The 22,904-nt window shown below is 40.8% G+C and overlaps 1 protein-coding gene and 3 non-coding genes across 8 annotated transcripts in view; 3 read left to right on the top strand and 1 right to left on the bottom strand.

The window, feature by feature from the left end:
• The window catches only part of LOC148355622 (oxysterol-binding protein-related protein 1-like), an 86,494-nt gene that overhangs the window by 4,791 nt on the left and 58,799 nt on the right, over positions 1-22,904 (bottom strand). For all 5 annotated transcript variants that reach the window (XM_088349200.1, XM_088349201.1, XM_088349202.1 and 2 more), the window contains 9 exons: positions 20,828-20,962; positions 18,947-19,044; positions 17,059-17,241; positions 16,876-16,983; positions 14,704-14,793; positions 8,384-8,510; positions 6,377-6,484; positions 3,796-3,919; positions 1,796-1,886 (listed from right to left, as the gene is read on the bottom strand). In XM_088349200.1, coding sequence (XP_088205326.1) covers positions 1,796-1,886; positions 3,796-3,919; positions 6,377-6,484; positions 8,384-8,510; positions 14,704-14,793; positions 16,876-16,983; positions 17,059-17,241; positions 18,947-19,044; positions 20,828-20,962 — 1,064 coding nt within the window. The remainder of the gene's footprint in view (positions 1-1,795; positions 1,887-3,795; positions 3,920-6,376; positions 6,485-8,383; positions 8,511-14,703; positions 14,794-16,875; positions 16,984-17,058; positions 17,242-18,946; positions 19,045-20,827; positions 20,963-22,904) is intronic.
• trnap-cgg (transfer RNA proline (anticodon CGG)) lies at positions 15,398-15,469 on the top strand. Its single transcript has one exon. It is a non-coding gene; the product is annotated as a tRNA-Pro (tRNA).
• On the top strand, positions 16,036-16,107 carry trnap-cgg (transfer RNA proline (anticodon CGG)). The gene has a single exon. It is a non-coding gene; the product is annotated as a tRNA-Pro (tRNA).
• Positions 22,408-22,479, top strand: trnap-cgg (transfer RNA proline (anticodon CGG)). The gene has a single exon. It is a non-coding gene; the product is annotated as a tRNA-Pro (tRNA).

Here is a 22,904-nt window from a genome sequence, read left to right as displayed (position 1 = left end):
TAGTGCTAAGCATTTGCCTTATACAGTAATCCCTCAGTTATCGCAGTTAATGTTGGGCAGAACGCCCCGCAAAACGTGAATATTCGCAAAGTAGCGCCCCCCGCACAAAAGCCCCAATAGGGTCAACCTACCTCAAGATGAGGTCCTTACAGACTGACAATATACAACTGTAACACAATACAAATTATCTTCCTACGAATAAAAACGCAGAACTGTCAGGAAACGGACCGGGAAGCAGGAAGTTGGAACTCATATGCGTAGACGATCTGTCACTTTAATTAGGAAATAAAAGTTGTCCAACACACAAACGGACCAAAGACAAAACAAAACAGGTTTAAAAAGGCAATCATAATTACAAACTAGGTATTACTCATATCAAACAGGCATGAACAGGTCTTCAACAAGGTATAGTGAACCTCCTGTGTGGGTTCAAATCCAGCTACCAACCTTCTTGTGCGGAGTTTGCATGTTCTCCCCATGCTTGCGTGGGTTTCCTCCGGGCACTCCGGTTTCCTCCCACATTCCAAAAAACATGCATGTCAGTTTAATTGGCCGGTCAAAATTGTCCCTAGGTGTGAATGAGCAAGCGAATTGTCTGTCCCTGTGTGCCCTGCGATTGGCTGGCAACCAGTTCAGGGTGTCCCCTGCCCACTGCCCGGCGACGGCTGGGATGGGCTCCAGCACCCCCGCGACCCTACTGAGGATAAGCGGTGCAGATAATGAATGGATGGATGGATAAAAGAAATCAAGTTTCTAGCTCATTTCAATTAAAAGTTTTTTTTTTTTTTAAATACAAACCAAATTCTCCTTTCCAGCCACAAGAGGGCAGCAAAGGTGTAAAAGAGCTGTCGTCCACTTTGGTTTCATTTCAATATTGACAATATTGTGCAGTATTTTCTTAGATTTTGTAGAACCAGCCGAGTCGTTTGATCTGATGTTTCTGCCCGTTCACTGCCAAAACTTTAAATTTTTATTTCTTATATATTTCAAAGCAGAAAGAAAATTGAGGTAATCATATTTTCATTCATAAATCCCACCTCAGTTTGGTTATGTTTGTGGTGAGTTGGTTCAAATGTAATGCTGCATTTACTGAACTGAAATTGTTAACATATTCAATGCCAAACATGAAAATACACCCCTCCCCAAATTATTTGCCAATGCATGTGTTGTATTTAGAAAAATTCCTTATCTTCTGAGATTATAATCTGTAGGCTACGAATGTATGCTTCATGATAAAGCTAAATATTTGGCGTTGACCTTTTTTTACTTATCTGGCTCACCTGAGAACAAAAAGTGCGGATTCTGCCCCACAGCCAGAGTTGCGTGCGCTAAATATTGCACAATGTCTCTTTTTTTAGGAAATTAACAATTGAATTATAATTATGTGACATTAATTCTGCAGTGAAAATCTGTCTACGTCCTATTTTAACGAGATAACCCTTTCCTGAACTAAGCGTGATATTCAAACCCTAAGAGAGCAATTAACCTTTCAATACAAGTTCAGCACCAGCAAGAAAGTTAAGGAGCTTGTTGCAAAAATGTCGTTTTTCAGCTTTCATTTCAGTGGCTGATTGATACAAAATGGCTGCTCATTTGAGCACATTAAACATAGACAAACCAGAGTAAGTACCGTGAATATCAACCATCAATTACAACCCGAAGCAGCCTCAGACGGATGCTTCTTAGTATTAACAAAGGCGGCCGCTGCCTGTTAAATCCCCAATCAAAAGGAATTTAGTCTGAGAGCCTCTGAAGTGGTGTATTCTGGGAAAAAGTTTTCATGCATCGGACTCACCTTGTCTTCCGCTCTTCGTCCATTTTGGAGGTCTTTTTACGAGTCGCCCTCTGCTTCTCCTCCAGTCTTTTTTTCTCTTCGCTGGCCAGATCTGTGTCATAACAAGAGTTAAGACTTTGAGGATTTCTATAGGACATTTTTAACTGTTTAGTTGTCATTAATATCAACATTGTGCAAAAAATGACTCATATCTAAATCAACTTCATATTTTCCCCTAATGTGGCATTCGATTAATGAGAATTTTGCATTCTATTGTGCCATGAGACTTTGTCTAGTGTGCTGGGAAAAATTGCAAAATTTTGCACAAAAAAAAGCACGCCATTGTTAGGCACAGCGCCTAGTGAAAGTATTGCCTCCCCCAAGAACTTTTTGTCCTTTTGCCACATTTCTGATGAATGTAAAGCTAAATTTATATATACTAAGAATCAACAACATGTGAGACACAATTGTGAAGTGGAAACAAATAATTTCAACATTTTACATTATCTCATCTCATTAGCTGCACCGCTTATCCTGAGTAGGGTCGCGGGGGTGCTGGAGCCCATCCCAGCAATCATCGGGCAGTGGGCAGGGGACACCCTGAACTGGTTGCCAGCCAATCGCAGGGCACACAGGGACAGACGACTCGCTCACTCATTCACACCTAGGGACAATTTTCCACCTGAAATGCATGTCTTTGGAATGTGGGAGGAAACCGGAGTGCCCGGAGGAAACCCACGCAAGCACGGGGAGAACATACAAACTCCGCACAGGAAGTCCGGTAGCTGGATTTGAACCCACACAGGAGGTTCCCAAGACCTTAGAACTGTGCCGCACACGCGCTAACCACTGCGCCGCCGTGCTGCCCATTTTATATTATATTTACAACAAAAAAAACTTAAAAGTCAATGTTACAAAAATAATTCCCCACTGTTCTCTCAGCTTTGCCATTTGAGTGCAGAAGTTCCATGATGACTTCTGAATGATACAATGTCGACCTAAATGACTAACAATGACAAACAGAGTGAAACAGTGTCTCATTAAATCTCAGTTTAAATGCACCGGAACAGACAGCATTATGAAGACCAAATTACACACCAGGCAGGTCTGAGATAAAGTTGTTAAAAAGTTGAAATATATATATGTATATATATATATATATATATATATATATATATATATATATATATATATATATATATATATATATATATATATATATATATATACTGTAATTTCTTGGGAGGCATCATCAATAAGTGGGATACAATCATGAAGTGGAACACACTTTATTGGATATTTCAAACTTTTTTAACGAATAAAAAGCGGAAAAGTGGGTGTGCAAAATGATTCATCCCCATTGAGTTCATACTTTGTAGCGCCACCTTTTGCTGCCATTACAGCTGCAAGTCGCTCGGGGTATGTCTCAATCAGTTTTGCGCATCGAGAAACTGATATTTTTGCCCATTCCTCCTTGCAAAACAGCTCGAGCTCAGCGAGGTTAGATGGAAAGCGTTTGTGAATAGCAGTATTTAGTTCTTTCCACAGATTCTCAATTGGATTGAGGTCTGGACTTTGCATTTATACAAAGACTTGATGACACACAGTGGATACCATTTATCATCGTTAGTCATTTAGATCAACACTGAATCATTCAGAGATCCTCACTGAACTTCTGGACAGAGTTTGCTGCACTGAAAGTAAAGAGCTGAATCATTTTCGTTTTTTAATTTGTTTTTATTTGTTAAAAAAAGTTTTAAAAAAATATCCAATCAAGTGTGTTCCACTTCATGATTGTGTCCCACTTATTGTTGATTCTTTACAAGAAATTACAGTTTTATATATGTACTTTCTATTTGAATGCATATCAAAAAAGCTAGCCATTCAGAAACAAAATAGGTAGCTCCCAGCTTCCAATAGGTTGGTGACTTTTGTTTTGAATCAATAATAACTGGAAATTGCATTTTAAGAGCCGCATAATGAGAAAGTCAGTGCACGGCATATTAAAGCCCAATTTTTACCGATATCGCCGTTCTCCATGGCTCGGACGTCAGGCCTCATCCGGCAGTCGGTCCGAGGAAGGACGTCCTCCATGTCCTCATGCAGCTCGTTCAGTTGCATGGCGAAGGTGGTGAAGTTATACATCTGCAGTCAGGTCAGGAGAGGCCACATGGATTTATTGAATGACAGAAAAAGGGAGGGATTTGATGAGTACCGTAAATTCCGGACTATAAGCCGCTACTTTTTTCCCTAACTTTCAACCCTGCGGCTTATTCAGTGATGCGGCCAATTTATGTCATTTTTCTAACGGCCGCCAGCGGCGCTCGAGTGTTGCTACCATTAACTGCCCTGTCAAAGCTATATTATTATTATTAAAGCTTTGAAAACTCTCTCGATGTACCGTCTTTCTTTGTAAATATGTCTAACCCATGTATAATATGTATTTGCAACTGTATATTTTTGTAATGTATTTATTTGTATTTATTTTAGACACTTCTTCTGATATGTTTTGCACGGGTGAACGAAAAATGAGGGGCGGAACAAACGCGGGGTGCCGAGTTTAAGTGGGGACCGCTAAAAGTGAGGGACAGACAAGGAAAGAAGAGGGGGTAAAAAGTTGGTTAAGAAAAAGGAGTTGCGTGAGTAAATGTGTTCATCTGATATATTTTTTCCCACCCTTGCCTTTGGAAATATACACTTTTTTTCCCTGGATTACTTTCAACGGGACCCGGACTCTGCAGGTCTGCATCAAACCTCAAGTACCGGTATCATTTTCCGTTCATTTTGCCGGCTGTGATTTTTGGACTGTGGACTTTAATGAAGGACATTTAGTTTCAATCGCGGGACTTGAAGTCGGGTTTGGGTTAATTTTGTGTTTGTGTTACATGTTTAAATGTGGGCGCATGCGGCTTATATAGAGGTGCGGCTTGTGTATGTACAAAATCGGTTTTCCTCTTAAAATGTGGTGGGTGCGGCTTATAATCAGGTGCGCTCTATAGTCCGTAATTTACGGTACTATATTACGGTATATACTCCCATCTAAGCCAAATGTAACTATAAAATACAAAACCCAAATCAGGGGCTCCTATGCGCTTAGAAGAAAATGAACCCAACCCACCCAAAGGCCCCCTTGCCTGATCTCTACCTCCTGTTCAGTCAACGGACGCAGTCCTGATTGTGTTTGAGAGGGACCACGTCTCATTTTATTGTGATTAGTGACATTTATTGCTTGCTTGCCCATAATAATGGGTCCCAGGAAAACTACTGATAAGGGAAGGGGAAAATGGAGAACTGTGACAACAACCAAAGAGTCAAAGAAGGAATTATTGCGAAAAAAGGAAATGGTGTAGAGTAATTGGATTGAAATAGGATAAAAAATGTATTTCTATCTTTATTACCAATATACTTAACTTTTATATTTTCACACTTAAATAGTCAATGTTTAGGTACATGTTTGATATTTTGGGTACATATTTCTTTTAGTATGTGGCTATATTAAAGAAATTTTAGGGAGTCAGCTTACAGGTGATGTAGGCTTATATGTGAGTATATGCGGATGAAAGGATAATTTATTTTGAATGTTCTAATTTTATGTTAGTATCGAAATTGAAAATGAGCTCAAATAAAATTGACAAAGTAAATCCTATATTGAAAATTTCACAATCTAAATCATAAACAAATGTTATAAAGTAGGCCGCAAACCAGTTGAGTGGTTAGCGGGTCCGTGGCACAGTTCTGCGGTCATTGGTTCAAATCTAGCTACCAGGCTTCCTGTGCGGAGTTTGCATGTTCTCCCCTTGCTTGCGTGGGTTTCCTCTGGGCACCCTGGTTTCTCCCCACATTCATAACACATGCATGACGGGTAATTACCGTAAATTCCGGACTATAGAGCGCACCTGATCATAAGCCGCACCCACCACATTTTAAGAGGACGCAATCAAAAAATTAGCCAAAACTCGGCTTTGAGCCCCGCGATTGTAACTGAATATAAAGTACACAGTCTAAAAACCACAGCCGGCAAATTGAACAGAAAATGATACTTAAAGTTTGATGCAGACCTGCAGAGTCCGAGTACCCGTTGAAACTAATGCAAGGAAAAAAAAGTCTCTATTTCCAAAGGTAAGGGTGGGAAAAATATATATCCACTATTGTCCGCCGCGACAACAGGTCTCACTCACCTGTACCCCACTTCCCGTCAGCCCGCGTATGCTCCGCCCCTCTTTTTTAATTTCGCAAAACATATCAGAATAAGTGTCTCAAATAAATACATTACAAAAATATACAGGTGCAAATACATATTATACATGGGTTACACATATTTACAAAGAAAGACGGTACACCGAGAGAGTTTTCAAAGCTTTAATTATAATATTATAACTTTCATCCCAAACCGTGCCTGTGAAGGGTAGCAAAACGCTACTAGCAACACGCAAAAATCCTTGTTTTCTTCAGACTCGGTCCCTTAAGCAAATTGTTCGGTCAGGCTGGTTGGGCTTTAATACCCTCGGGCCAGGGTGGGGTCGGGCTGAATTTCTTAGGCCTGAAATTACCTTCTTGAAAATGCCTTTTTGAATTAGAACACAAGCAGTTTTCCGAGCCTACCTGGGCGGAGTTGGCCGGCCGGGGTGCAATCCTCCACAGGAGCTGGCTGCCGGGAATCACTTCAACACTGTCGGGCACATGAGAGGGAATGTCCTCCTCGCTGCCACTCTATTTTGGGACAGGCATACGATTCTGATTTTCCAAAGTCAAGCAATATTTTGTCTTATAGTTAGCTAAGAGCAACATAGACATAATTGTATTTCTGTGGCATTTAGGTTTTTTTTGGCCTTGTTACTAGCATAGTTTGTTCTTTTTGAAGGTACGCAAGTTAATGCAGAAAAAACTACAAAAATCCCTCAGAAAAAAAACTACGACTACCCTCGCTCGACACGGAAGTACGACTTCCGCGTTCCTGCCATCAGCTACCCGTGTCTGACGATCATTGGATCGTGAAAGCAAGCATTGCTCTATTTTTCAATAAAGCTAAGTAAAATGAACGCTATTGGGTCCTGTCTCCGTTTCTGGCTTGTGACAGTTTTGGACCAAATTGGAGCTTGGCGGTTTATCTTGACTCAGAGATTTTCTCTAAGAGAAGTTAAGCTAGAGCTAAATTGTGTACATACACATAAGCGAAGAGAGCAGAGCATATTTTTATTCCACTAACACAAAATGCCATGTTTAGATTAAAAGAGGTCCATAGAGAAAAATACTGTTCGGGGTAACTTTCGCTTTAAGAATGAAAATAAATTTTATCCATTTGCAAAGTAGCCGCCCCCTGACATGCATCAAAACAAGTCAATTTCCTGCATTAATGCATATTCCATGAACAGAGAAAAGTGTTGGTTAGAATAGTGGGCGGGCATTGAACATAACATCGAGAAAAAACAATTACCGTATTTTCCGCACTATAAGGCGCACCTAAAAGCCTATATTTTTTTCAAAAGCTGACCATACGCCTTATAATACAGTGCGCCTTATATATGGATCAATATTAAGTCGCAAAGTCTTGCAACTAAAGAAAGCAGCCGCCGACTAGATTTTCCCCCGAAGGCGAAGTCGTCCGCAGTGTATGCTGGGATTCATATACCGGCGTTTCATTTCCTAACCAATGTGTCAATCATCATTTGAATCAGTCACTTTTGGCTAAAGTTATTCGGAGGTAAAGAGGGCGGATCACTTTTATCATTTACAGGCTCGCATAGGCTAAAGGGGCGAAACAAAGCCTGCAATTGGCCGAAAAAGATGAATGTGAATCACATGTTGGGTTGCACTACGGCATAGAGAAAACATTTTTTACTATTCTGTATTTGTAAATATTTTACTCTCCTGGATTTTCTACACTCACTGTATTAAGAAGACCATGGTTACGTGAAGGCTGCAAGAGAACTTAGGTTAGCTATGCGGATTTATATTTTCCCGGTATCTTGTTTTAGAACGATCTTGATGTTTTTGTGATGAGTCTATTTTTAAACTAAATTCAATTCAAAGTGTTTATTGTCATATGCACAGTAAAGAACCCTGTTTCCCTGCACAATAAAATTTTTACTATGCTGTCCACACAGTTGCCAGCAAAAAATAAAATGGAAACTAAGAAATGATTGTTTGGTGACATCGTACAGACTCTGTTTCCGTACACGTCTGAGACACGTATTTGCTTCTTTGCAAGCTTTGGGAATGTTAAGGGGGTAATAAGTTTGACTGAACTATCTGACTGTTTTGTCGACGTTCCCATTGTAGCGCCTTATAATCCGGTGCGCCTAATGTATGGAAAATATAGAACCAAAAACTATTTTTTGGGGGTGCGCCCTATAACCCGGTGCGCCTTATAGTGCGGAAAATACGGTATTTGGGATTGACACCTGCAACAAGAAAGCTGTGCAACATTAACATTATTTTACCATTTTTATTTAGGAAAAAGAGATTCTGAGTAGTCCAAACACAATGATGTCCCGGCAATCTCTCCCCAAATGTAATTGCAAACTTGCAAATGTGGTCTGTGCGGATGTAAAAGTCTCTAGGCATTTCCCGAAAGTATTTCATCTCAGTTATGCGGTGCAAAGTCGTTACCTTTCTGCTGGCGTTTTTGCCTTCTGCACCTTTCCTGTCACTTTTCCGGTGAGCCTCCAGGGCTGCAGGATCGATGACGTACAAACACTCAGTCCACTTGCCATACAGCGCGCACAGCTTCTTTTTGCTTGGGAGTGCAAAATAGAAGAACACACACACACACACAGGTATATGAATTCATTATTTTGTGCTTGTTTTCTGACTAAGCGGTGAGCTCTTGACAAGTAATATCGCAAAAATACACATTTAATGGTGGTCTCGAGGGTGCGAAATGCATACCAGCCCCTCTCCCCCCAAACTAAACAGTCAATGCATTCCTCGGTTCTATTACTGTCCTGCAGTTTTCGAAATTGAACCACAATCGTATTGTTAACAAGAATGAAATGAAGCGAGTGGAAATAAAGACTTAATCGTTTTTAACAGTTTCATCTGAGTTTGAAAAAATGTGAACTTTAAATCAGTATGTTGTCTTTTTGGGGGAGCAAAGTGAATCTATTTTCCCTTTTTTCTCTCATCTCATCTCATTAGCTGCACCGCTTATCCTCTGTAGGGTCGCGGGGGTGCTGGAGCCCATCCCAGCAATCATCGGGCAGTGGGCAGGGGACACACAGGGAGAGACAACTCGCTCGCTCATTCACACCTAGGGACAATTTGGACCGGCCAATCCACCTGAAATGCATGTCTTTGGAATGTGGGAGGAAACCGGAGTACCCGGAGGAAACCCACGCAAGCAGGGGGAGAACATGCAAACTCCGCACAGTAAGTCCGGTAGCTGGATTTGAACCCACACAGGAGGTTCCCAAGACCTTAGAACTGTGCCGCACACGCGCTAACCACTGCGCCGCCGTGCTGCCCTTTTCCCTTTTTTATTTTTTAATTATTATTATTTATTTTTTCAGTAAGTCAAGGTATGACTCCATTCCTCAATTTTTTTGTAGATAACCAGGAATGTTTATCCATCTTGCAACATGAATAGTTTTACTTTGTTTTGAAAATCAAACATTTCATATTTTCTGTGGATTCTTTTTTGTAAAAGGAAGTCATCCTTAAGGTTTTCTGACAATATTAAGTCCCCAAAAATAATGCAACTGTAATGCCTTATTTACTGCAGTTAATGGGGACCAAAATACAAAACAAAAAATGTAGCCCCTCACCCATTTTTAATATACGCTCTGCTGGCCCCTGCTCGCAGAATCGACCAGGGATAATCGATTGCGGTCGCAAAATGTAACTTTATTTATTGTGGAAATAACGGCAAAAAAAGAGCTGCCACGCATGACACAAATTTGCTTTTCTCGGCCCAGGCTCTCAACAATAGTGGAGCGGGGATAATGGATTGGGGCCCTAACTGTGCATTTCATTTTAGGCAATTCAGAATGGCACTCCTCCCAACAAAAGTGCTTTCTACCTGTCCCCACTTGTAGCAATAGTCGACCGGGGATAATGATTCACAAACATCTGAAGCAGAAGGACTGGGAAAAAAAAAGCCGGCACTCATAAAAATAAATTTGCTGTCTTGGCCCCCACTCTCAGCAATAGTAGAATGGGGATGAAGATTTGTGGCCATAACTGCGCATTTGATTTTAGGTGGGCACGAATGGAACACCTCCCAACGGAAGTGCCTTGTGCCTGTCCCCGCTCCCAGTAATAGTCGACCAGGATAATGGATCACGGATGCACGGGTGAAGTTCATAAATGGCGGAAACATTACAAGAAAAAGAGTCGCCATGCATAACACCATTTCGCTATCTTGGCCCCCTCTCTCAGCAAAAGTTGACCGGGGTTAATGGATCGCGGCCAAAATGTTGCATTTCCTTTTAAACGGTGAGAGCGGCATGCTTTTCGACAAAAGTGCCTTATGCGGGTCCCCGCTCACAGCAATATGGGATAATGGATACATCACAGTTGCCATGGCGCCCAATTGGGCCCCGCCATGTGGCGACAGCTTCTGTCACGGTTGCCAGGGCGTCCAATTGGACCCGCCCATGTGCACCAGATGAAACTCTGTGACAGATTGTTCCCTGTGACTACTTAAACGCTGTCCTGTAAGTCGCCTTGGGTCGGAGCGTCTGCGGAACTCTGTTTTGCCACGTCACGCCCTGAGAATCTCCGTTTTTCCTGTCTTTTTGCTCTTGTTTTGCCAAGTCCTGTGAATCTCCGTTTTTTTCCTGTGTTTTGCTCTCACCACGATCTGTTTGATTTTGACCACTTCCGCGTTACAGTTTGTAAGTGCATGGAGCCGTGGAGGTTGACAGGTTTGAGTATGCCTCCGAAAAAAAAGTTAGTATTAGGTGAAAATCAACACAAAATTGGTAATTTCTTCAGTGTCAGTAATAAGTCGAAACATAATGCAGAAAGTGAGAACAACGGCAATAATTCCGGCAGGAAAAAACGGCAGATAAATTCTTGGGAAGATCGCGGAGGCAAGGAAAACTAGTGTGTTGAAGCCAACGATTCGATGAAAGAAAATACACAAAAGGATATAGATTAATATAATTATTTCGGCAATATTATTTCGTAAAATATTGTTGTGAACTGAAGAATCTTGAAGTGATAACTGATTTGTATTACCAATAAACTGTGATGATTAAAACTGACTGAATATATAGATTTATATGATATATTTGTCGCCGATTTACAATTTCAACCTCGATAACACTAAATTTTGGGGACCCATAGATCTCTGTTGGGACCCATAGATTTTTGAGCACGTGAGTCCCCGGGACCCATCACTTTTCAGAGGTAAAATGAACACTGAATGAGTCATGATTAGATTAGCTGGGGTCCATACAACATGTTATTCTTGAGGATATCCCTGGGGTTGAATTCCGCTTCAGTTAGGGGTCATATCAAAAGCATATGAATATGCCGAATAAACGGTGCCTTCTTTGTGTGCCCAAATCCTACTTTTTCCTTGTTTCTCGCTAAATGGTGACTTGTCAACACAAAACACAAGCTCTTATCTGGATTTGTTGCCCGTGTGTGTCGGCTTGTGTACACCTCGCTACTCTCCAAGTAATATCGCAAATTACACACTAAGTGGTGGTCTCACTGTCAACGGCTTTTGACGCTGCGCGAAGCTTCGCTCTCCCCCCAAAAAAATCCCGTCTTATCTCTCCTTCCACAATGAGCCATCTGCTTCCCATTTTTGTCACGTTTCTCTTTAATCCCGATTTGTTGCCTTTCTCGTAGGAATTTGATCCAGCTCACAAGATGCATTTCGAGTCAAATGACTGATTCCTTGCTGAGGAATCATTAATTAATAATCAGTGATTGGAGTCTAGCCAAAGTGCTTGGCCTGGCGATTTTGATTCACAAATATTTAATAAAGTGAATGATGGAGATATTTTCATTCGCTGAAATGGGATGAAACATCTTAAATCACTCTAAAGCACTTGTGTCAAACTCCCGGCTCGTGGGCCACGTCCGGCCCGCCGTGTAATCATAACCGGCCCGCAAGACCATTTTACATTATTGTTATTAATGTCCCATCAATATGAACAACGCTGTCTCATCCCTGTACATCATACTTAGTCACTGTACCTATTCCTTCATATATGACGTATACTATACTATATACCAGGGGTCGGGAATCTATGGCTCGCGAGCCAGATTTGGCTTTTTCTATGAGTACCTATGGCTCAGAGACAAATTTAATTGCATGCAAATTTTCTCCATCTCGTTCAGAACTTGAGCCATTGCTCCTGTTCAGATACACGCAAAGCCAAACCAAAGCTGAATTAAAATGCAGTACTTTTTAGAATATATAGGGCACGTTTTCACTACGATTTACTTAAAGGTGTCACACAAAAAAAAGTGAGTGGGAGGGATGGATGGAGCTATGCAGAAACTGCAAGCACTCCCTCCCATCTCTCGCCCTACGCCGTCTGCGCCAAAGGTAAGCACATCAGGCTTCCTGTTCTCAGAATGTTGTGACGTTTTACAAAATAATTTGTGTAGCATTTTCATATTTCTACTTTTGACAAGAGATATATTAAGGAGAGCAAAAACTTTGGGGATATTTAATATATACATTGACATAGGAGCAAAGGAATTTGAATGTTATTTAATGTTAAGTTGTTTAAGTTAAGTTCTAAGTTGTATAATTTAACAAGATATTTTTATTTACAGCAAAATAATAAATACTGTATAAATGATTTAAGGTTTAAATGTAATATTCTTGTCTGTTTTTATTCATATTTATGTTCCAAAAACATTCAGTTTAAGTGTGTTTAATAAATGTTTATCCTGGTTGGCCCGCGACCTTAAGTGAGTTTTGAATTTTGGCCCCTTGTTCAATTGAGTTTGACATCCCTGCTCCAAAGCAAGAGTGATGATTGTGGCAATTCACAGAGATTTTGGAAATAATTAAGTATACACAAGACTGATGAAGTGCGATTAAAGGCATGATGAAAGGGATGCTTTTTGGATCAATTTTTAAACAGCGGCAATTAAACAGCAAGCTGTTAGATACCTATTTAGACTCTTCCTCGGTGAATATGAAAAGCTGATATTTTCATTTCAAAACGCATGGAAAATCAACAATATGTATTAGGTCAAGTCAAGTCACAATTATTTATATGGAAAACGTCTCAAAGGACTGCACAAGTTACGATTACACCATCCCCTGATCTTAAACCAACGGGCAAGGAAAAACTCTAAACCTCAGCACGAGGAAAATAAGAAACCTTGAGATGGGGCTGTCAGGACCAGCACAGGAAGCAGAACCCACTCGCGTAACGTTACTCAGAGTTTATTGGGGAGAAGAAAAAGGAGCGCACACTCGATCCGGAGATCGTTGGTCGCAAGAAGTTGTTTGCTTCGTGGAAGTGGTCAAAATCAAACAGATCATGGCGAAAGCAAAACAGGAGCAAAAACACAGGAAACCCCATTCGAGGCACAGCAATCCCCATGGCGGGCGAGTCCGTGGGCGGAATGGGCGGGAAACGTGACAGCACGGCAGGATGAGAACCCCCAGGAAGCGTGTCCGTTTCCGACAGCCTACGTGACAGGAGCTCAGTCAGCTGAGCTAATTGCTCCTGCTGGCGCTGCATGCTATGTAGATTTTGCTGGAACAGCAGTTGAAGGGCGGTGACGTCACTGGACAATCGCCAGACTGCGCCCTCTGTCCGGTGCAACTGCTGCAGAGCGTAGGGAGTTTCCAGCTCCCCCCAATCCACGCTTGTGTGAGCGTTCGCTGGGTTCATTTTGTGGTCGGAGCGTTTTGTCAGGACCAGGACAGGAAGCAGAACCCACTCGCGTAACGTTACTCACAGTTTATTGGGGAGAAGAGAAAGGAGCGCACACTCGATCCGAAGATCGTTGGTCGCGGGAAGTAGATTGCTCGGAATGCGGAAATTGTCAAAATTAAACAGATCGTGGCGAGAGCAAAACAGGAGCAAAAACACAGGAAAAAACGGAGATTCACAGGGCTTGGCAAAACAAGAGCAAAATCACAGGAAAAACTGAGATTCTCAGGGCTTGACGTGTCAAAACAGAGTTTCATGCTCCGATACCAAACGACTCACAGGACAGTGTTTAAGTAGTCACAGGGAGCAATCTGTCGACAAGTTTCAGCTAGTGTTCATGGGTGGGGCCAATTGGGCGCCCTGGCAACCGTGACAGAAGCTGGTGCCACACGGCGGGGCCAATTGGGCGCCATGGCAACCGTGACAGGGGCCTCACAAGTGGTAACCTCCCTTCCAGGATGACCAGAGTGCAATAGATGAACATAAAGTTCGATTACTTTAAGATAAAAAGGTACATAAAATATATAAATATTTCTAAAATGTCATTATGAGTTGGTTGGAAACCCATGTTGATTTATTTTTTTTATTTTGAATAAAAACTAAAATACCTTTCTATATGTTTAGGTTATGATAACAATACCGTATATAAAACAATTGAGTAAAAAAAAATGTAAACCTAAGATTACTTTCAAAATTGTAAAGAATGAATTTGTATTTTGGTATATTAATTTTTAGTTTATGGAATTTTTAGGATGTGCTGAGGCCTGTTGAAAAACGAGGCCTGAGTTGGTCCTCTGAACCATAGTTTGGGCACCCCTAATATATAAACTATGTATGTCAATATGTATTATCGCTGTCATGTAAAAAACTTATATTCTGGTGATTTTTTTTTATTTACATTGAAAAAAACGCTACTCGGATTTATATAATGAATACTCTTTGAATAGCTAAAGGCAATCAAGGGCAACTAAGATAATAAAGAAACAAAAATTAATTTTAGAGATTAGTTTTCTTTAGATAAATACACACAAGTGACTGACACGCATATACTGTACTTTAAATTGGATTTACCTTTTGTCGAGTATGTACCCTTCAACTTTATGTAGTTCTTTGCCAAAAAGGCCACACGGCTTGAAATTGAGGCAGCATTTTTCACCAGTTCTGTGTAGAAATACACATAAAGATGTCCCCAATAAAAAGATAAATAACAATCAATCAAAAATAATCATAAAACAAACACCCTCCTATACAACAATATCACCTATCGATCAGGGTTGGGAAGGTTACTTTAAAAATGTAATCCGATACAGTTACTAGTTACCTGTTGAAAAAGGTAATTTGTAACGTAATCCGAATACCTCAGTAGTGCAGTAATATACCTTGATTACTTTCTATTACTTATGAAGTATTCCAGTACCAAATATGCTAAAAAAAAGACAAAATAAACAAATTATAAACAAATTGACAATTTTTTGTTTCACATAAACAGACAATTTAACCTTCAAAAATCTATCTATCTATCTATCTATCTATCTATCTATCTATCTATCTATCTATCTATCTATCTATCTATCTATCTATCTATCTATCTATCTATCTATCTATCTATCTATCTATCTATCTATCTATCTATCTATCTATCTATCTATCTATCTATCTATCTATCTATCTATCTATTGTTCTTTCCATTCTCTCTCTCTAGCATTTTCTTGCTCTACCTCACTCTCTCTGAGGTATGATTCATTCTACACATACAAGCATACAAGGCTTGTTGGTCTAGTCGTATGATTCTCGCTTCGGGTGTGAGAGGTCCCGGGTTCAAATCCCGGACAAGCCCTTACTTTAGAAATTTCTGAGAAGAACAAATAGTGCTCAGCCTAATTCCTATCTATCGTTCTTTCCGTACTCTTTCTAGCATTCTCTCTCTGCCGTCTCATTAATTCTACACACACAGGTATACACGGCTTGTTGGGCTAGTCATATGATTTTCGCTTCGGGTGTGAGAGGTCCCAGGTTCAAATCCCAGACAAGCCCTTATTTTAGAAATTACTTGAATTTTTTGTTCACCTATTATTACTAGGCGATTTCTGAGAAGAACAAAGAGTGCTCAGCCTAATATCCATCTATCTATCTATCTATCTATCTATCTATCTATCTATCTATCTATCTATCTATCTATCTATCTATCTATCTATCTATCTATCTATCTATCTATCTATCTATCTATCTATCTATCTATCTGTCTATCTATCTATCTATCTATCTATCTATCTTGCTAGCTATCTATCTATCTATCTATCTATCTAGCTATCTATTGTTCTTTCCATTCTCTCTCTCTAGCATTCTCTTGCTCTACCTCACTCTCTCTGAGGTATGATTCATTCTACACATACAAGTATACAGGGCTTGTTGGTCTAGTCGTATGATTCTCGCTTCGGGTGTGAGAGGTCCCGGGTTCAAATCCCGGACAAGCCCTTACTTTAGAAATTTCTGAGAAGAACAAAGAGTGCTCAGCCTAATTCCTATCTATCGTTCTTTCCGTACTCTTTCTAGCATTCTCTCTCTGCCGTCTCATTCATTCTACACACACAGATATACACGGCTTGTTGGGCTCGTCATATGATTTTCGCTTCGGGTGTGAGAGGTCCCAGGTTCAAATCCCGGACAAGCCCTTATTTTAGAAATTACTTGAATTTTTTGTTCACCTATTATTACTAGGCGATTTCTGAGAAGAACAAAGAGTGCTCAGCCTATTTTCTATCCATCTATCTATCTATCTATCTACCCTGGTCATATCCCTTGAGAGGGGTGACCAACAACAGCAAGACAAACACATACAAAAACAAAAAAAATAAAAAAGGGGAAAAAGTAGCAAAAACACACACAAACATTTTTGGACCATGGCCAACCCAATTGCCCAAACACCCAAACAAGTTAGGCACCTCGGCACCTAAGTTGGTCATGCTTTCGTCCCTCCAGATGAAACGGGACACAAGAAAGCGGTCATGTCACTCGGGTCAGGGTGACACAACACACTCTTTTGTTCAACAGCTTTCACTGGTTTACCCCTGCTGCATCATACAGGTGCCATGCCCATCCCTTAGAACACGTCTAAACATCCCACTATCCTTGTTGTAAAGATTACTAAGCAACCACGAAACTTACTGTAATATCGATTAGCATTTAGCGTTAAACATTTGCCAAAGCAAAACCCTGCATCAATATTCAAACAAATTGTCATACTTGTGGTTGAGGACCTCCACGGTTCCATACTGCTCAATCCAAAGCTGGCCCACGATGATGTTGTGCACACAACAAGTTGGGTTACTCCACGTGTACGCTTCGTTGTGCCTGCAGAGAACACCAAAGATCTTAAGCGTAATATTATGAAGCAAAGAAAAGGACGTAGAGGGTGCAAGTTCTCACTTGGGTAGCTCTAAGGTGAGGACCCCTTTGGGTTCCGCTTGCACGCTCTTCCCCCAGAACTTGAGTTTGGGGTAGATGGAGCCGTGGAAGACAAACTCCTGCTGGAGGCCCTCGGCATGGAAGGCGCTTACAGGAGGGTGGTGACTCACCTGCTCCGATATGAGCCGGAAATCCAGGTCCTCCCTGGAATGATGAGAATTGAGTTTTCTTTATGCAAATAGTCCACTTGACTTCAATTTATTATTCATGAAAAGTCAACTTGACTTCAGCTTGACCTTACAAGCATGTTTCACATGTACTAGTGATGAATCAAAAAGATAGTGGCAGCATTAATAAAATCAAATTTAATAAAACACACACACACACACATTATACATATATGTATATATAGATACACACAAAGTGAAAGACACTGTACTTTTATCATATCTGTCAAGCTCCAGGGCTCCATGCCCTTACAAACTGCCGTATTTTTCCTTACAAAATACAAAATAATCTTACACCATATTTTTCTTAAACGTGTTTAATTATGTGGTTAAACATGTTATATTGTACATGTGTTTCGTTATATCATATATATTGTTAATGAACATTTTGTTGTGAGATACTGAGTTGCTCGACATGAATGAGGTTTATTACAAAAAAGTTCGAAAATAAGTAGCTTGGACGTTCACTCTAGAAGGAAAAATTACATGCAAATATAATTAAGTGGAATTTTCTTATTCAAATTATGAATTCATTTTCTGCATTAAATTATTGTTGGTAATATACTGATGAAAGGGATAACCACAAACCTGACTTTTTTCATTTTCTCCTTTTATACTTCCTTTTTTTTCTGAACTTCTTTATATAACATAATCATTCGTAATATAATGCATCAAAGCAAGTGAGCCGTTTGAGAGCCGGCTCTCTTTAATGAGTTGAGCCGAAAAAGCCGGTTCTCTAAAAAGAGACAGACTTCCTTTCACTACACTTCCTTTCTCAGTCTCTTTCTCTTATGTCTTGCTTTCTCTCTCTCTCCCACATTCTCATTGCCGCTTTCTTTTTCACCCCCTCACTTTCTCTTTCTTTTCTCTTTCTCTGTCTTTTGCTTTATTCTTTTCCTCACGTTCTCTCTTTCTCACTCTCGCTCACCCCTTTTCTATCTATCTATCTATCTATCTATCTATCTATCTATCTATCTATCTATCTATCTATCTATCTATCTATCTATCTATCTATCTATCTATCTATCTATCTATCTATCTATCTATCTATCTATCTATCTATCTATCTATCTATCTATCTATCTATCTATCTATCTATCTATCTATCTATCTATCTATCTATCTATCTATCTATCTATCTATCTATCTATCTATCTATCTATCGATCGATCGATCGATCTATCTATCTATCTATCTATCTATCTATCTATCTATCTATCTATCTATCTATCTATCTATCTATTTTCTCCCTTTGTCTCTTTCTCTCTGTTTTGTCCTTCTTCATTCTTTATCTTTTCTCTCTTTGTTTATATCTTTCTAAATTATTTTCTTTCTTTATTTATTTCCCTCTTTTGTAGTGTATTTCTCTCTTTTATTTCTCTTTCTTTCTCCTTATTTTCTCACTTTCTCTTTTGAGCTCTCTATTTCTCGCCCCCTCTAGCCTTTTTTCCCCGAGCATGTGGCTTCCAGCTATAATCAGTTTGGCACCCCTGTCTTACAACAACTGACTTTACACAAAGTTTGGGATCTCATTCATTCGCTGCCATTTTAGACGTCTCACTCGTTGACGGCCATGGACTGTTTTTTACGTCAAATATCCAATTCGACTCAGCTAGCAGTGAATGAGTGAAATGTATGTGATGTAGCTTCAGTGCTTTTCCCTTAAATGGATTGCCTCTCACCTGACCAGTTCGTAGGTCTCTCCTAGCAGCGGGTTAAAGGGTTTGCCGGTCCGTTCCCACTGCGACGCCACTGCCGACACCACGAAGGCCGCCACACACTGACAACGAAAGTTCTTTTAACCCAGGGGTAGGGAACCTATGGCTCGGGAGCCATATATGGCTCTTTTCATGAGTACATATGGCTCCGAAATAAAATGTAACTATTGCACATCTCTCTGTGGCGTTCCAAAGTCAAGTGATTTCATCCCGATTTTGGTCCATATAAAGCCGAAGCAACTTCATGCAGAAGTTCGATAAGAAACCATTTAAACTGATAAATATAAACGCTGGCAAACGACTTTGATTGGGTGAGCAGTATAGGTGGGCGGATCCCTGCACACAGCGCAATGCACTTCCTTCTCTCTCTCTCTCGCTCAGTGCAGTCTACACCCAAAGTGAATATGACGATATGCTTATCCATCCATCCATTATCTTACGCTTATCCGAGGTCAGGTCACGGGGGTAGCAGCCTTAAAAGGGAAGCCCAGACGTCCCTATCCCCAGCCACCTCCTCCAGCTCATCCGACGGGTTCCCGAGGCGTTCCCAAGCCAGCCGAGAGACATAGTCTCTCCAGCGTGTCCTGGTTCGCCCTCGGGGCCTCCTGCCGGTGGGACATGCCCGGAACACCTCCCGAGGGAGGCGTCCAGGAGGAATCCTTATCAGATGCTTGAGCCACCTCAACTGGCTCCTCTCAATGCGGAGGAGCAGTGGCTCTACACAGAGACCCTCCCGGATGACTGAGCTTCTCACCTTATCTGTAAGGGAAAACCCAGACACTCTGCGGAGGAAACTCAATTCGGCCATTTGTATCCGGGATCGTGTTCTTTCGGTCATAACCCAAAGTTCATGACCATAGGTGAGGGTAGGAACGTAGATCGACCGGTAGATCGAGAGCTTTGCCTTTCGGTTCAGCTTCCTCTTCACCACGACGGACCGGTACAGGGTCCGAATGACGGCAGACGCTGCACCGACCCGTCTGTCGGTCTCCCGTTCCATCCTACCCTCACTCGTGAACAAGACCCCAAGATACTTGAACTCCTCCACTTGGGGCAAGATCTCATCCCAAACCCGGAGGGAGCATGCCACCTTTTTCCGACTGAGTACCATGGTCTCGGACTTAGAGGTGCTGATCCTCATCCCGGCCGCTTCACACTCGGCTGCGATTCGCTCCAGTGAGAGCTGAAGATCTCGGCCTGAGGAAGCCAACAGCACCACGTCATCTGCAAAAAGCAGTGACGCAATGCTGAGGCCCCCAAACCTGACTCCATCCCCACCAAGGCTCCGTCTAGAAATTCTGTCCATAAAAGTTATGAACAGAATCGGTGACAAAGGGCAGCCCTGGCCGGGAACGAATCCGACTTACTGTCGGCAATGCGGACCAGACTCTGGCACCGGGCATACAGGGACTGCACAGCCCGGATATGCTTATCGTTTGCTGTCATTTGTGACATTTTTACAAAAGAACTTTGAATGCACATCGTTTTGAAACCGTTAAGGACAAATTTCATGGAAAAAAATTGCCTCAACACTCTTAACTTAAGGTGGAAGACAAATTGTAAATGGTATATTTACATTGATTTGGGACACAGGATTTGGTATTATTATCATTTCATACATTTGATTAAATCATCAAATGACACACAGTGAAATAAAATGTGCTGAAGAATTAGCTTTTGTCAAGAGAGTGTGTTTGGCAGTTTTTTCAATATTGTCTGGAAATATATGATGTGGCTCTCTCAATTTCTTTTTAAAACATGTTTTGCTTTAATGGCTCTTTGGGTGAAAAAGGTCCCTGACCCCTGTTTTAACCTGACTATGTGATTTGGGTTTGTTCGCTTTACCTTCATTCTGTCGAGGGAGTCGGTGGCCGAGTTAGCTTGCTGAATAAGGTACGTGTGTTCCATGTATTCGGTCAAACGCTGCAGAAAACTAAGCGGCTCGTTGAAGATCACCGGCATGGTGATCTTGGAGAGCTCCTGGAAGCCAAAACAGGGAGGATCATTAGGATGTTTAGTGTCCATTTTTTAGATTAGTACAAAAAAGCTTATTAGCTTGAGTCACACCTCAATCCTTTAAGGGTGATATCAACCGGCTTGGAAAGTAACGGAATACATGTAACGTAAATAGGTGAAAGATTTTATACATTTTACTATAGTGGATTTTATACAAGTTACATTTATTGAATGCAATGAAGATTTTTCACAGAGAAGGCTTAAGTTCAATGACAGGTCACGCCGTTCCGAATGCGAATGTTTTGGTTAGTTCTGTTGATAACAGGACTCTGACGCAGAAGGCCAGACACTGATTTGATAATCGGTAGGGGTCTACACATCGAGGAGACGAGGTGGAATCCACGTGGGGAGTCTCTGGCCCGCCAATGGGAGGAGTCGGCATGCCCATGGGAGGAGTCAGCACGCCCATGGAAGGAGCCGGCACGCCAGCTTGTGAAAAGACGTGGGCAGAAGAACTTCAGATCGCGAGGGACAATCGAGAGAGAGGCTCGACAAAGAGCGTCGCTAATTCGGCTAATTCGATGGAATTCACTTAGTTAAATACTTTAAGAAATTAAATCTGCCCCCGTGTGAAAATGCCCGCTATTCTTGCCCTTCTTTTCCCAGAAAGAAATGAGCATGCATTGTTAGGAGAATGAAGTTTGTTTTTGTTTAATGGAGTCAGACAACTAATTCGAACAATTTGGTAAACAATACATTTTGAATAGTTTATTTTCTAACATTGGATACCCCCCCAAAAAAGTAGTGTATTCCGTTACAGATACAGAAAAAAATACATTATCACATAACATTTAGTACATAAAATTACGACTTTGCCTCTCTCTTTCTCTTATTTATCTCTCTTTTTCTTTATCTTTAATCTACTAGTCCGGCCCCGGGCAGAATGTTTGCTCTATCGTGTGGCCCCCGAGTTCAAATGAGTTTGACACCCCTGACATTAGTGTCCTTCACTCATTCACATGTGTCTCACATTTACATATACATAATGTGCTAATAGACTAATTGTGTCATCATAATTTTAATCACTGACCTGAGAGAGGCAGGGAGAGAAAACGAGACATCCCAGATTTTTGGGTCATTTAGAAAGTGAACACTTTGTGTGTTTAACACAATATTGGGTTTTTAATGTGCTCTTGATGTGAACGAAAACAGAGAGTATTTTGTCTACCATGTATTTTTGCTCAATATACTACTATACTATGTAGTTAAAATGGGAACACTTTTTGTGATACGACAAATAAGTGCATGATTTTGTTTTCTCTATTGTTACTGATTAGATTTTTTAACAGGTAACTAGTAACTGTATTTGATTACTTTTTTTCACGCAATTTTCCCTGACCAGGACAATTACCCATTACTTGTTTTAGCTAAATAACAGAAAAACAGCTGAATGGCTTGCAGGTATTCAAGGCTTGTTGGTCTAGTCGTATGATTCTCGCTTCGGGTGCGAGAGGTCCCGGGTTCAAATCCTGGACAAGCCCTTATTTCAGAAATTACGTGAATTTTTTGTTCAACTATTATTCCTCTGGGATTTCTGAGAAGAACAAAAAGTGCTCAGCCTAATTCCTGATAGTTCTAATCCCATTTAACACCACAGGAATTAATACTTTTTTGTGTGCAAAGTAAAAAAATTCTCGATACAATATCCTAGATTGCATATTGCTGCAAAAACGAACAACACAATGTTAGTTGGTCGATTGGTATCAATCTTGCTTAGGGTGTAAGAATTACGGGATAAACCCACTTTATAGATTACTGGTAATTTTGGAGGTAAACTGAGGCTTTTTAGTTTATCGTTCTAGTGACGAGCTGCAGCAGGGGTCAGGAACCTATGGCTCACGAGCATTATATGGCCCTTTTCATGAGTTCATATGGCTCTGAGATAAAATAGACCCTGCGGAAATAA

This window comes from Urocampus carinirostris, chromosome 12, assembly GCF_059441175.1.
Source record: "Urocampus carinirostris isolate Australia breed hairy pipefish chromosome 12, RoL_Ucar_1.0, whole genome shotgun sequence".
Classification (NCBI taxonomy): Eukaryota; Metazoa; Chordata; class Actinopteri; order Syngnathiformes; family Syngnathidae; genus Urocampus; species Urocampus carinirostris.
This window is presented reverse-complemented; position numbering and strand designations above follow the sequence as displayed.